This window comes from Zootermopsis nevadensis, unplaced genomic scaffold (assembly GCF_977971745.1).
Source record: "Zootermopsis nevadensis isolate Lab colony 2312 unplaced genomic scaffold, Znev_1.0 Znev_ptg000015l, whole genome shotgun sequence".
In the NCBI taxonomy this organism is placed as follows: domain Eukaryota; kingdom Metazoa; phylum Arthropoda; class Insecta; order Blattodea; family Termopsidae; genus Zootermopsis; species Zootermopsis nevadensis.
In genome coordinates, this window is record NW_028259147.1 from 7,901,883 (window position 1) to 7,918,824 (window position 16,942).

General features: G+C 34.3%; 1 protein-coding gene across 3 annotated transcripts in view; it reads left to right on the forward strand.

Annotated features, from left to right (window-relative positions):
* Positions 1–14,293, forward strand: part of Zdhhc8 (zinc finger DHHC-type containing 8) — a 32,020-nt gene extending 17,727 nt beyond the window's left edge. For all 3 annotated transcript variants that reach the window (XM_022071176.2, XM_022071177.2, XM_022071178.2), the window contains one exon: positions 3,528–14,293. In XM_022071176.2, the coding sequence (XP_021926868.1) occupies positions 3,528–4,437 (910 nt within the window). In that variant the 3' untranslated portion in view covers positions 4,438–14,293. The remainder of the gene's footprint in view (positions 1–3,527) is intronic.
* The last annotated feature ends 2,649 nt before the right edge of the window (positions 14,294–16,942 follow it).

Here is a 16,942-nt window from a genome sequence, read left to right on the forward strand (position 1 = left end):
TGTTTTGGTTTATTTATTGGTGTGAACTGGGAAGGATGTTGTTCATGGCCAGTTTAATGATATTTGGAACTGGGACTTTCCAAATACTAAACAGGCTTGCTAACATTTCCTTGCTAAGGTTGGTGATTAATAAATATAATAGCACACTCAGATGTGTTTGCCATTTTCCTTCTATTCTCAGCAGCAAAATGTTTGTAGATGGTGAAATCATGACGAAAGTGTGTGCTATAATCCAATCTGGCTGATGCTTGTGGATTAGTTTTATGTTACATGTAATGCGCAAAGTACTTGGTTTTCAACACTTCATTGAGCAAATTGGTTTTGTGATAATATCCTGAACTTGTATTTGGAGGGACCCAGTTTGAATCTTAGTTAGTGTTTGAGTTGTCCTGAGTGAAATGTTCCAAACCCTCATCTACTGAGCTTTCATTGTACTAAACTCTGCATCTTTTCTTGACCATGGTGGTTTATCTAGTAAGTGTTTTTCAAATTTATTAAATGTTAAATCAGTTTTTGCACATTCTATAGCAGCTGGGTTGGAATGACTTTTGATGATTGCTCTGGTTATTATATGTGTAATCAAAGTTTTATTGTTACTTAAATTATATGGATTTCCATCCCACTTTTGCATATTCTTGTGTTCTGTACAGAACTGTAAGCCATTTAATTTTGTCGCTCTAAAAATTATCTGTTAATTAGTACATTACAGCTGATTGTTCAGTGAAATAGCTCGTGTAGATATGATAAGTGTGTTTGTACATTGTGTGCACTGGAAAGATGTATGGGTGGGTTGTGTTTGAGATTCGCTGCAGAATTCTCAGTAGGCATGTTGGCACATGCATTGTGTTTCTTCAGGTGATGTTAACCACTTGAGGGGACATTCCTCATCTGGCAGCCACCTGAACTGATTCATTAGTTAACTCCAGATTGGTTACCTCACAAGGTAAACAGGATGACTTCCAATTTGTTTGCTCGTTCTCTTGCTTAGCGCTCTCTGTTGTGCTGAGTGTTTTGGTTCTTTGCCTTCATTGTTGATTGATTCTTGATTTGTTTAATAGTATTTTATCATCTGCATAGGTTATATATTGTGACACTCTGTGTTACTGTTTTTAATATTATACAGTTGTAAAACTTGAAAGAACAAGAAAGAGGTTGTATCAGAACAAAGGGCTAGGCAAATATTTGGACCTAAGAAAGAAGGAGTAATAGGAGCTTGGAATTATACTCTTTACCAAATATTATTAGATCAGTTAAATCAAAGAGGATAAGATGGGCAAGACATACAGCAGACATGGGGGAGTTGAGAAATGCATATGACATTTTAGTTTAATGCTCCAATCAAAGACGTAGACATAGATTATAGGATAATTCTAAAATGAATCTTAAAAAAAATATGCATGGAATGGAATCAGCCAGCTCTAGATAGGATCCAATGGCAGGCTTTTGTGAACACTATAATAAACCTTTGGATGCCGTGGCAATGAATAATTTCATGACCAGCTAATAAGCACCTAACAAGTTCTTAAGAATGACCCTCCATTTTTAAATTATCAGTTTTACTAATGTAGTAATATATGTGCATAATGATATTTCTAGTGTGATAGTTAAAACACATTAATGTGGCTTGTGGATTTCTGCTTACCAGTCTTCTAAATCAACTTGCTGTATTCTTCATGTTTTGATAATCATCCTACTGGAAGGGTAAGGGGAGTGTGCTTCAGGCTTCTTCAGCACTTTCAGTTCAGGCAGATACCAGTAGGGTCAAACAGATCAGTAATTGGCATTAATCACAATAGCATATTAGCTTCTTATTTATTCATGTGGGTACTGTATCAAATTCATTTGACATGCTATAATGGATATTTCACCAAAAAAACAACTTTTTTCTTGTTTTCACATGATCATTGACCCTCAGCTTTACAATTAATATGTAAGATACTGAGGTTTTGCAATTTCTTTTCTTTCCCCATTGGAAGAATGATTAAATCATGTTGTTTGATCCTGTGAGGCCCAGACTGATTTACAATTTTGTCATTTGGGTAGACACTTCTGGAAGTAGGCAATTATCATCAGATTCTACTGAGCAGGATACTGTGCTTCGCTGTTAGCACAGGACTACAGACGGATTAGAAGAACAGGGACAAACAGATAAGATGCAAGGGTCACCTTAATGCCCACCCCATTTACTTGTGTTGTTTGATAGATCTGCTGTATTACAAACATGCCACTTTCTTAAGATATTAAATATAATGTATGTTAGGGGTCCCTGTGTTATACTGCAAGATTTGAATCATAAATGGACAGTGTTTGGGAGAGAAAATCTTGTCTATTGGAAGAGCCATGGCATTGGATCTATCTAATTTAAAATGAACTGAGAGACAAGTATTGAAAGTAGGGTGCCAAAAGTAACATTGAAACTGTGCTTAAAGGCCTGATAGTTGGGATTCTCGTGTAAGTGACATCGTCACATTTGGTGTTCTGGGTTGTGATGCCATGTAGGTTTATTTGTGGTTACTAGCATTTTGGAGGGACATGTTACTTCCATCTTCATTTATATATAGCATCACAACCCACAAAACCACAGTTGACATTTACTTCAGCAAATAGTAAATTGTTATCTTTAGTAGTGGTTATTTATTGTAGCAACTGCCAGTTTTATATTTTTTGTTCATGTTTCACCACTTGGTTCCCATCATGTGGGGAACTTGCTGTGAGGTATCTAGGTCCCTGAACTTAATTTTGCTCTGCCTAACCATATTCTTATTTCTTTTAGGTATCTGCATAGCTCAGCAGTTTGTGCAGTAGCTTTTTTTGTCTCCAGATAAATACCTATTTTTGTGATGCATTTTTATTTATTGCTGTTCATATAAATGGTTTATTCTTAATAGGCCAGGGCCCTTACACACAGCTCCACTCCAGTCAGTTGCTTAGTCACACTAGAATGTTTATTATATCATTTAAAATGTGTTTTATATTATTAAAATATTTTTCCAACTTGGGCTTTGATATTAGATTAATGTCAGAACCTTGGCTTTAGACATAACTGAAAGTTGGGCAAGATTTGGATTACCACAAAAGTAAATTTTATATATAATAATAGAAAGATATGATAATTTAGATTTAACCTGTTGCCATGCTATGTAAGAGTACTCAGATAGCTACATAAAATGAATTCAAAGATTTTTTTAAACAAATGCCTCAAATTTACTGCAAAACTTTGGTTTTGGTTTGCTTGTGCAATACATACATTACTTTGACTCTTATAACATAATATTTTAAAGTCATCAAAGTTGCTAATGTAATCAAAATGTCCCAATGGCTCACAACCATTAAAGTATGTCATCTGTTTAATCCCAAATTGATAATGAATGTCATCATTGTATTACGCAATTGATGTAAATGAAATAGTTGATTGATAAACTCCTGCTCTTGTATGTAAGTTTAAATTGGTATATATGTATATATTGCTACTGCACTGCCTGATCTTGCTTCTATATGTCAGTCACTTAGAGTTAGTTCTTTTAAAGGTCAAACCCGGGTACTCCAACGCAGCCCCGTCGTCCAGACTTTATTGGAGTTGGGGGTATAGTAGGTGGTCCCCCTTCCTACTATGACTTCCAGCTTCAACAACAGCACATGGGGAGCTCTCATCCACATCATGGAGCTCAACCTCATGGATCTGGTGGACGGATTGCACCAGGAGGAACGTACGGCAGTCCTCAGAGGCGATTTCTGTCGGAGGGAGAGTTGGTACGACAAGGTGGATCAGGAGGTGAACTAGCATATTCACGAACCAACAACACAGTGGACAATATACGTGAGTTAGCAGGTTCCCCACAGCGGGGAGTGTATATGTGGAAAGATACATCTCCAGGTGCGTATGTCAGTGGAGGGAATGGTGTAGCTGGGCCTGTACATCACCACCAGCAGTTGTCCACACAGCATCAGCGAACAGGTGTCTATGACTATTACAGATCCAACCCAACAAGTCCCACACAACAACAACAACAACAACAACAACAGCAGCAGCAACAGTTATATGGACAAAGACCCTCTGCATCATCATATTATCCTCCAGTGAGGGGTGGTGTACCTGTATATCCTCCCCCTCAGTCTCCACAGATAAAACGCAAGACCATGGCCACTCCTACGACTCCAACATCAACAACTATGATGTCTTCTTGTGATGGTGGACGTCGACCCAGTCCAGGTTCCAGGAGACCCATGTCATTTGTGCGCGCATTAGAAATGACAGACTCAATGGAACTTACTTCTGCTTCTCCTGGAACTCCTCGCACAGAACATCGTGGACTTGTGGCTGTTGGTGGCCCAATGGGGGGAACACCTACATCCATGGTGCAGGATCCTCATCGCAGCTCAACACCCACTCCTGACCGTGCAAGTGTGTATGATATGAACTATGAAATTTCAGTATAGGGAAGGCTGGGTCCAGTGGGGACACAGGGCTACAGTGTGGGTTATGGGTACGGGTACTCTCGAAACAGAACATTGCCACACCGCAGACAGACTACCTACAGCTATCTGGGAGGAGCCAGGACTTTCCCTATGGCACGCAGAGGATATAACAGGCCACTACCCTACTGAAATTGCAATTGCTCTTATTTATATGGAAAGTGTATGAGGGTGTTATAGTTACAGCCTTCCAAATTCCTGTTGGTGTTTTACATAATCAACAAAAGAGACTACAGGGGAAAGACATTGTAATGTGATGCTTCCCTAAACAGTTTTGACATGGAAGGAAGAGTTCTTCCTTTTAATGACTTGAGAATAATCTCTTCATAGCATTTTTATAAAATATGTTGTACAAAGGACTGCAGTTGGTAGTGATTTCAAAATAAAGTAACTTTTAGTTTGAAGATGACTGTTTTCTGGAATATTGCAGTATGTAGTCTAGTAGAAACTGGCATATTTCAGAGGTGCTTACTGCCTGCATCATCAGTGCCCTGTATAACATCCCAGAAGACAGTCATTTTCATACTCATCACCATGAGAACCTGAAATTTTAACTATTAATTTTGTCATGTTAGAATGTTGTACTGTTGTGTGGATGTCAGTGAAAGTCCATAGGTTTGCAGTTTTGTTTATGTATACTTTTTAAGAGATGAAAGTACTGCAAGGAAGTAGTAACATGTTTTCAAAATATGTGCACAGACATAATGGAATATTTTATATAATTTCAGAATCAGAACTATTTTGGAAGTTGTTTAATTCATCATTGTGCCATTTACTAACAGATCAGGCCAGCAGAATGTATATGAAGCTAACATATAGTTATTCTCTCAATTACCTTTTAATCCTTTCAGAATAAATTGTAATATTTGTTATATGATTTGCCATTAAACAAACTTCATAAATCACTTTCTAAACAGTAAAGTATCACTTATATTCAAAAACTATTGAGTTCTACCTCTTTGTATACCCACAAACATGGCATTAACCTTCAGCAGATACATTCAACCAGAACTTCACTACACCATTTGTTTCAGGCTTACAGTACTTAATAAACACAAAGTGACTTAGTTTGGAATACAGGGAGTAACATCAGATGTATTGTGGACACAATTTGGAATTTGCCATCTTGGTATGACTTGAAGTTTTGAACTAAATACCAAAATGATTGTCTTGCCCTTTTTCTGCTTGACATTCTCCATTTAACTGAAAATACATGTAACGTCAATTATAATGCAGTAAGTACAAAATATTACTGTTAGCTGTAGCGGTCTTGAAGTCCAGTTCCTCCATGACATTTGTTATCTTTATTATAAGAAGTAGGTAATATGTAATAAAACTGTCCATGTAGTTAAACTGCCAGTAGATACAGTGCATGCAGAGGTGACAGGTTTTTCATATTACATAGATATATTCTTGTCGAAGTCTGAAGTTTTCTGACAGTGGTGCATTACAATATGTAAAATGTTGTCTGAGATTTGCCCATACTCTAAATTATAAAATAATAAAACAATGGTGTTTTGAAAGCTAGATTCTGCTTCTGTCTCCAGCTAAAGGAGGGGTGAAGGGGACAGAAAACCTATTTATTAAGGCACCATGGTTGAACCAGCCTCAGATCTAGGCCTGAAGATGGAAGTAAAATACAGTTTCCAGAACATTGTAGTTTTATTATTTTATTATATAATTTAGGTTGTGGATGAAGTCCAAAAAACAGTTTTACGTATTACAGATATATTCTTACCTAGTATAATACTTACTGTTAAATGCACAGGTGAATGATTATACTCTATTTTCTATTTGCTACTGGTAATATTCTAAATTGCCCAGCCAATTGAACTTTTTCAACATTTGAAATAAAGAGTACTGAATATTGCTTGAAAGAGTGTTTTCTAATGACATCTTTAGATTTTAAATTGATGCTTTAGAATATCTTTTATACTTTCAACATACCAAGTTGTCTTGCCTCACCAGTCAAGTTGTTTACAAAATCATCAGTATTATCAACAGAATTTCTGACAGAGAAGAAATTAGGAAATTTCTGCAAAAGGACTTTGAATGGCAATTATGAATGTCATTATGTTCCTACCTTATGAAAATGGTAGTTTCAGTGTGAATTTGCACCATTTTACCATTGATCATATATCACATTGAATCCATGTTAAATGATCACTTGTACATATTACTGTTTTAAAAAATATCTTCCTTAATTTTGAGAAAGAGGTAATAATGGTACAGAATACAGAATTGTCAATTTATAGTATACAGCTTGTTTTCTTTTCCTGGCACTTTCATAGCAGAAATATTACATAATGCATGTAAATTTCAGATATAATTAAATCAGAATTTCATCTGAATGTTTTGCTCCTTATTATTTGAAAAGTATTTAACTTCAGTCACTTCGAGTTCTCTAATAAATCCTCTGGAACTGGCTAAAGGTAAAACATGAAGTTGAGGCAGGAAGAGGGTGCAGGTTCAAAGTGGTGTCTGCAATGCAGAGTAGTGAATCTGTTCATGACTCATGTGCTTTTAACAAACAAAATTTTGTCATTCAATGCTTTGAGTCTTACTCCTCATGTAACGTATATCCATGTGTTCTGTTAGCTTAGCAGATGTTACACATGAAGTACACAAATAAGAATATCCGTAATAAAATGACCAGTGCGACAGTTGGTGCTGGATGAAATTCTAAATATATTTACAGGGTGTTCCAAATTTTATGTCCAGTAATGGAAGTGAGTGTGTAGTGACCTTAATTGTGTGCTTGTGTGTAACTAGAAAAAGAGGAAAACATTCTGTACAATTGTAGTTAAATGTTGGTGAGATGACAGCCATTCCCAGTCTTTGCAGACTACATCCATGTCAGAGGTATCCCTATTAAACGTTCCTTGAAATTTGTTAAGATAACTTTTTTGATTAACTGTGCACTGAATGTATTGATTTTAAAAATGGACTCTCTTGTTTTTTCTATAACTGACTGATTTTATCAAAAAGTATCCCAAAGACTTATGAAGTGTGGGTTGATGTATTATTGTAAACTGTGTCATATTGTATTCTTAATGTAGAATTGTCTGTTTGATCTGTTTCTTCTGATGTGAAAATATTTTTGTATATTTATGCTTTATTTTTAGTAATCAAGATTTTCATCTGTACACTGTCTTTATTATATATACAACTAGCAATCAAAAGCAAACTATCTTCCTTTTGTTTCTTTTTCTTTTACTTCTCATTATTTATTTTTATTTACACTTTGTTATTGTGTAGTTCTCTTTTTTGTCTTGCTTTTCCTTTTTCTGACAGTAATATTCAATTGTACATTTTCCTTTATTGTAAGAGTAACATATTTAATTCCCAAACTATGGGGTGGCCAGCCAGACTTCAGCTACAAGGTTTAACAGTATAGATATATGCTACTCTAACGCACAGCCAGCTGGACTACGCCTGGGATGTGACGCACAGTCAGTAAAGGATGACCAACCATTGTGTGATGTCTTAACATTTGTAGCAGTATTAGTTTGCCCTTCATTTTTCTTAACATTAATGAGTATTACTGCCATGATTATATGTGAACTAACACTAAAACACACAATAGAAACTGGAATCACATTGATATAACTTACTAAATTATTTTTATAACTCAGAATGTTGTTAAGTTACTATATGAGTGTTTATTTTAATCTGTACATATAGTGTAGATTAGAATAATGTTCTGCAAGGTGTGTCATGTCATTTGCTAACCCTTTTAATAGCTAAAGCTCATCTAAATAATATTTAGGAATTTGGTATGTATTGTAAAGAAAACCATTACAAAGATCAACTTGTTAATGCTGTTTAAGTAAACAATCCCTGTGTACTGAGAGTCACAAAACCCATAAATACAAAATGCAGTGGTACTGATTATTAAAACATGTGGTACACTTAGTTATCACACAGCTGTAAAGGGTTAAAGGAGGTTTCTGTTGAATGCTTGAGTAGCAGTGCACTTAATCTTGATCTGTGTTGGCAGTTAATATCCCCTCGTAGAGTAATTTGAGCCATTTGGTACTTGGATGTACATATCAAGGTAAGAGCTGTGTTGGGCCAAACAGAATTACAGAGAATGTGCTGTTCTGATTTCCCATTTTCATAATTTTTCAGCAGAGTTTAATGACAAATTGTCTAATAAATTAAACATTTTATAAGAAGAATCTGTTGCTTATTCAAATACTGTGGGTAACTACTGTAATCCTTACATTAGTTAAGGGATCATAGCATGGTGATGACAATGAAGATGGTAGAACATAAATACCCAGTATCACATCTAGTTTATGACAAATCATTTCTCTTATCCAGCCCACAACGGAAGTAAAATTATTTACCAAATACAAACTCTAGATGTTCCAATTTCTGACCTTGTAAAAATGATGCCTAATAACAAGTCTGTGCAAGTAACTTATTGAGAATATTGTTATATCTTTGTTGGGTGTGCAAAGTACATATGCATTGTAGTACTTGATGCATGAAACTTGATAAATGTTTTTATACTGAACTACTGAATACCCTTCACCTCCTGAAAGTTCAAATACTACAGTGAAATATCCTAGTGTTTAATATTGTACCATCACTGTCACACAATTTACAGTTCATATCACTTCATTACATCATCACATCTTTTGAAGCTGGCACTGTTCTTCTGTACTACATGTTTTAATTATATATAATCATCACGTGGTTCATGTATATACACTTTAATGCATGTGAGTCACTGCACAATCAAAAAATTAAGGAATACTGCTAATCTATGTAATCAGTAAAATAACATAAATTCTTTCTTATGTTGGTGGTTACAATGTTTATGTGAAATTATGTTCATTTTACTTTTTGGTGTGATTTTATGATGTGTAACCTGTAAGGGAATGGTTGAAGTACCTCATTATGTGTTATTTGGTGGTTGTACATTATTCCAGTTGTATGTGTTGCATGTTTAAACTGTGTTTGTGATGTAGTACTTGTCTGGTGTCCTGGTACATTTTGAAGTTGTGTTGCTAGAGTAGAAATAAATGTATTTTTATAAGGGAATAAGTGCTGCTGTCTGGCTGTAGAATTTTGATATGTTTCAATATTAGATTATTGTAATAATTGTAGTTCAGAATGACAACAGTAACCAATTTCAAAAGGTACAATGGTTTGATGAAGTGGTATGAACTGTGAATTATTATGTGATAGCAATGGTGTGTTTTAAGAATTTTAGTTGGATTACTGAGCATTGAACTGTGGTATAAGCTACTAACTTACTGGCAATTGGTTCTGTTTGGCAGAATCATTGAGAAACTAATAGTTGTTTAGACTAAAAATTCCTGTCTTTTATGGGATGTGAAGTAATATGACTAAATTTACAAGATCCTACAGTATCGACTGTTATGGGACATACATAATTTTAGCCCATTCCTACCGCACAATAATATTTCTATTTTATTAACAACTTCAAACCTTCAAACACATAACTTCTGATAATATTATAAAGTCAGTTTATGAATTAGTGTTCACCATGTCCATGGCTCACCTTGCATTGAGGAACATTTTTCTAAAGTACACTGCCGATACATACATATGCTGCTGTTGTGTATTTTTTTTTGTGTGTGTGTCTTTAAAAAAATTTCATATGTTTCAGTTACACTGAAATGCTTTTTTAAGCCTGATCATTGTACATGACAATGAATCTTCATTTTGTGTAATGGTATATAGTGAAGACCTGCTGATAAAACCTTCACCTGCTAATGGATATATATATAATATATCTTCCTCCTCCTCCTCCTCCTCTCACCCCCTGGGTCAGTAAGTAATCCTGGTAAAACTGGCCCATTTGTCATCTTGCATCCCGATGTGTTTCTGAATTTGCTTTTATTAACACTTTCTGTTCGATGCACTACATTCTGAACATTGATGATGGGGTCTTGTCATTGTGCAGTAGACATACATGGAATAAATGTAGATTCCTAGCTGTAGAGATGAACTACCAGACTTGTGGGCCAATACTAATTGTTAAAAGTTTGTCTTATTTATTCAGTAAATATGATAGAAAATGTCTGCAGAATATTTAGTAATTATTGTAATAGATTATTGGTGTACAATAATTTTATAAAAGTTTTGTCATTATTTAAGAATCTAAACACATGGGTGTGTGCATTCATGTGTATGCACACGCTAGTAAAAGTGTAATTCTTAACACTAATACATAATTTCTTAGCCATATATCAGAAGCAATTAAAATGGTAAAATATTATATTTGGTCAGCTTAGAAAACTGATCAGCTACAGACTGAATAGCCATATTTGATATTCAATAGGGCGGTGATATTTCTTGTCACTGCATTGTAAAGATTGATTTGGGTGCCCACCCAGCCTCTAATCTGATTAGTACTATGGACCATCTACTTTGGTGGTAAAATAGCCAGAGCTTGAGACTGATCACTGGAATTTTAGCTGTGTGAGTTCATGGCATGACTACTTAGCATAAGGGAAACTTTACCTTTTCTTTTAACATGATAACAATTTACAGTCATTGAGAATTCTGGACAAGTTTTATTTGCCACCTACAAGTGTTTGAAAATGCATTTTGGAGCTACAAGTTTTAAGCACACTATAACTTTGTTATTGTTATTGATTTTATTCCATGGAACATCATAGATTTATATTAAGTTAGTTTCAGTTTGGTTGACTACGGTCTTTTCACTACAGTGAGATTATTTTCAGTCATTCTCACTAACCTCTCAGGAGGAAGAATTGGGTTCTTCCTTAGCATGTCCTGTGGAGATTGAGACTGCTAGTGAAACTGTTGTACTAGAATTATTAGAATTGATACATATATTTATTCTTCAAGTCTATACACAAACCATTTTAATATTGATGTTTAAAATTAAAATTGATATAAATAATTCGCGCTATTCATCGTTTTTCTCGATGTTACAATTTGCGCTATATATTACAACATGTTTCAATGTCTCAGCATCATCTTCAGGTTTATTTTTTAAAACTATTCAATATTTTTTATGCACGCTTTTCGGTAATTGTAGATTGTAGGTTGTAGTTGTGGATGTTCCTTTTATCTTCTGATTCTTTGCATATTATGTGGCGTGTTTATATTATTTTGTTCATTATTTCTGTGAAATTATCAACAATATAATTAATATTATTCATATTATTCATACGTAAATGAGTTTGGACATCGTTATAAAAATTTTCATTAAGCAATATAGAAACATAATAACATACCAGGAGTTGGATGTGTCGTGTGTCCTCAGCTGGACAGGTCTGATCGGGTGAATGTCAGTTCACAGACTAGTTTGGTGTACTGAATGGGTCGTATATATAGGTAGCATGGTGTTATGGAGTTGGGTCAATAACCTGAATTGTGTTAAATATAGGGTTATTTAAATCGAGACATCGAAACATGTTGTAATATATAGCGCAAATTGTAACATCGAGAAAAACGATGAATAGCGCGAATTATTTATATCAATTTTAATTTTAAACATCAATATTAAAATGGTTTGTGTATAGACTTGAAGAATAAATATATGTATCAATTGAAAACACAAACATGACGCATCTAAACTATAAAATTATTAGAATGTTACCTGTTACTGTATGCAGCTTATTCTTGGTAATTATTCAATTTTCAAATGATTGCCTCTTCCAGTAGCAGGTTTATTTTCTCTAATATCCTGGATTTGGAATGTTGCCGTTTACACTAGTGACCTGAAGTAAGACTTTAGTTCCCTCAAGTCACAACATGTGGTTTCTTTCCCAAGTAGGTTTTATATTTGTTAATGCAGAGTAGTTGGTGCACAGTATTTCTACAGCTAAATATTCCAGGAAGTTGTCTGTATAGATGATGGAAACAAAATGGCATGGTGTTGTGTCAGACTTGATTATAACGGTTCATGCGACATTTGTATTGCTACATACATTGGCAAATGGCAGCTATGCTTTACTGGAAGATTTCCTTTGAAATTACATAGGGAATTTCTGTTTTGAGGCTTTTGTGGGTGGAATGTTAGGATGGCGGTATATAGAGGAATGCTGTAACAGGATTTGATTGTATCTGGGAACAACAAATGAAGTTTATGATGCAGTTAGGAGAAGAATAAATTCAGTCTGACTTACATTTGGTTCCATGGAACGTATATGTATGGATGGATAGATATAGTTACTTTGTTAATACATTCCTTGTTTTTCCACCACATCACACTCCCTAAAGGTTGTATCATGATTCATTGTCTTGTATAATAATGTGGCATATTTTCTTTGATTATTCCCCAAGTATTGCACTGTGTTGCATTTAGTTTTGTATGCTGTGGTAACCACCATAGTCAGTCATACTTCTATGTAATATGGTCTTCATGGGAACTAAATATATTTAGTGAAATGGTACCTTGAATATGCCCTCTTTCCACATACTGGGTACTATGATTAGTTTTCTTAATCTTGCTGATATTTATTGTTATATGCAGTAATTAAAGTGACAATGTACTTTACATGAGAGAAACCAGTATGTTATGATGTTTATAAATGTAATTTCCGTTCAATGGTATGTATAAATTGTGTGTCCAAATTAGCCTTGAGTATTACATGCAAATCTCTGTGGCATCACGTATTCCAGAATTACTTTCATATAATCCAACTTGTTTCAAATGAAGTTCTTACAAAAGAAACCCAACTTTGTAAGTCTTTAATCAGTTCACTCCTTTACTTGGAAGTTTGTGCAAAGAAGAATAGAATGCTCAAATATTTTAGCCCACACATGAGCTGAAATCAGTGTTGTTATTATTAGCAGTCATAATGTTTGTTCCTATTATCTATGTTTTGCTGTAACTGGAATCAAACCTGAGCAATTTACTTTGTTCTAGTCCGCTTTTGGTTTGTGTTCTAGTGAACTTGTTACAGATAGGGTATGAAGTACTAGAAATCGTTGTGTAACGGAAAGTACTTTTGAGACATAGATAATAGAAACAGTTGAATTCATGTTGTTTTCATCTATCAGTTTTTAAATTTGTTGTTACCTTTTATTGTTTTGTAGTATCTGAATGTTTCTGTGGAAGGCCGAACAAATAATTCATGTGCAATCTAATTATAGTGTGTTTTGTAGTACTGAGCAGTTCTCAATGCAACCATTGTCTGTATATTTGCTGCAGGATTATTACATGTAATGGCAGCAGCATGTGTGGTGATTTGATTATATTTTTGTGAATAAGGTGATTTTCCCTGGAGACTAATGTTCCACTAAGTTGATACTAATATCCTGTTTAGCCTGAGTAATGTGTGGTGTTTTGCCAGTTAACAGAATATTGTCCATTTAAATAATGTAATTTATGATGGGTGTGTGGCCATGTGTCCACAGATCTTATTCTGGAATGCCATACATTCTGTGTGGCAGTATGTTTTCACATGAAAGCCAGCAGTAACTAGTAGTTACATTTGTTACTGAAGGTGGCATTGAAGGTGAGTGATACCTATAAATTGCAAAGGAGTTTAGAAAGAAATTGGTTGTGATGTATTGAGATGAGGTGAATATGTTTTGGTAGTTAGGTATCAGCGTATGTAAGGATAACTTTATTTGTTCATTCATATAGTATGTGTGCATGTGTGTCAGTTGATCTAACAAAGAATGTCCCATCACCCCAAGAAACAAAACAGACTTTTTTATATATTATTATTACAGTAATAATATGAACAATAATGTTGTAGTTAATTTATATACAAGTAACACAAAATGAAAAATCTCTCCATTTTTTTGTGTGTGTTTCAATTTGTAAATGTAATATAAAAAATGTTTAACAAGTTTACAAGTTGGTGAAATCTCATATTTAGATTGTAGATGTCATCCACATAATGTGTTCCACTACCTGTGCTCTATGTGAGAATTCACAATCCATCCATTCCTTCCCAAATATAAGGAACATGATTCCATTACATATAACATCCTATTTTTATTTAATAAGTTATACCAACACAGATTTTTATGTGCACTTTGTACGAAGTGCATAAAATTGAAATTAATGAGGAGTCATGTCCAATAGTCTGTCTGTCCACCCCCCTTCTGCATGTTCCATCTCTGGAGCTGTTGAATGGTTTTTGTTAAAATATGATATGGGGTCTGTACAAAATACAGTTTTGGTTAAAAACAATTTTCACATGGTTATGTTCTTGGTATTGTACTCTTCCATTCTTGTCCTTAACAAGATGTGTATTGGTCTCTGTTACTTAACATTCTGGGCATCTTGATGTCCACATCTATTCTTCCAAACAGTTGTACTCATTTCCATGTGTTGATATTTGCTCAGATGATTAAATTTCATGCATTTTATGAAATAGAAAGTCTCCAAATTTTCACAGTAGTCTCCATTGGACACTGTCTTGAGCCAGTTGAATCGAGTCCACACCCTCATGTCCTCTTTCTTTAAAATTCCTTTTAATATTGTGTGCCTATGCATGCATAGGTTTTCCACATAGTCTCTTCTCTTTTAGTTTTGTGACTAAACTTTTGTAAGTTTCACCCTAATAATATTTGCTGAAGAGTACAAATTATAGAGCTCCTTTCTCCATCCTAATTTGTTATTTTTACTTCCAGATATTCTCAGCACATTATTTTCAAACACCCTTAGTCTCATTCATTCTTCCCTTATTGTTAAAGGCCATGAATATAAAATGGCAAGTACAATTATAGTTTTGTCTATTTTAACATTCAGGTTTTTGATAGGAGTTAGGAAGATGAAGATTTTGAATTGAATGCTAGATATTTAGTACATTTAATTTGTTTGTACCTTCTTTGTGAATGTACTTTTCATTATTACTGCCATTCCCAAATAATAATTTAGCTTCACAACTTTTAACAGGATTTATTAGTTATTTGTATATTGTGATTTTGTACTCCATGCTGGTGATGAGACATCAATGTATATAGTTTCTCCTGCGTATTCTTTTAGACCTTAAACAGCAATGGATGGAGTTCCTGTCTTTTACTTCATGTTATTTGTGTTTTCACCCAGTGAATTAACATCAACATCATAGATCAAAAGCTGGTGTGTTGCATTTGATTCCAGCATGTCCTAATTTTCTTGGGCCTTCCTAATGGCATATTCTAAAGAAAATCTGAAATGCAGTGGTGATAAAGCATCTTGTTTGAGGCCATTCTGAACATGAAATGTATCAGACAGATGTTTACTTATATCCTCTACTATAGGTTTTGTTTAAACATATTTTAATTATGCTGTTTTCAGTGATAATATTGAACAATACTTCTCTCATAGTTGAATCACAAACTGTCTTGAAGTCTAGAAATAGGTGATGTTCTGTTCCATTGTACTCCCATTTTTCTGTAGTATGTGATGAATACAGAGTACTTGATCAGTAATTGATCTGTTACATAGAAAAACACATTGATAATTTCCAATAATTGTTTCTACGTATAGAGTTAATGTTGAGAGAAAAACGCTGGATAACATCTTATATGTAGTTGATAATGGTGATATTCCTCAATAATTGGCAGTTTTATTACACTTTTTCCTTATTCCAATTGGAATTAATAATTTTGTGGCTCTCAGGACTGCAAATACAGTGCATTCAAAAAGCCATTGTGCAGTTGCAGTTAAGTAGTAATGTATGATCTGGCAACATTGGCACTGACAGATTGTTAACTACATGCTGAATTTTTTAATGCACTGGTACAACAAGGACTAAAAGTCAGGGGACTTTGGTTAGAATGTCCTGAAACCTGGCAATACTAATGGGAATGATTGTTTTTCTTTTTAAAGATTTATATAAATTTTAGGGACCCTTGTACCCAGTGTTGTTAGTATACCAAAACCATAAAGTGCTGATGAAAGGAGTTTCTACAATACGTAGCACACCACGATATATTCCCGCAGACGCTATAAATGTTGTAAGTTCTAATTTGTTTCCTCCCCTTTCTACCACAGCTGTTTGTTTCACTCGTTCAGTGAACAGATATAACAAGATTGATACAATACACAGGACATGACAGTAAAGTCAGATTGCATCTGAATGCTTAGGAGGTCCATTGTAGTATTTAATGATCATTGTCTGTAGAAAAAGAAGTTGTCATCTTAAAGATTACAGAGCTTTGAAACATTTTTCAGCCAAATCAGTATTATGAGACCATATTTAAAAATATATGTCATAAACCTTTTTTCTAATTTAGATTAATATCAAATTTTGTAAGGACTCAACAGTATCATATTCCATGCCTGTATTATGTTATGTACAGGTGTATGAGGACATGGAAAAACAATAAGAGGCATTCATGTATTGTTAAATATTCATAATGGTGGTTTCTTAACTCTAGGACACTCTGCATTGGGAGGACTTGATACCTGACATTGACTTCTTAGGATTACAACTGGCAGAGTCATGTGAAGTCAGAATTGGAGTTATTACTTGCTTGATTAAACAGGAAAATTATACATTTAAAGTGGAAC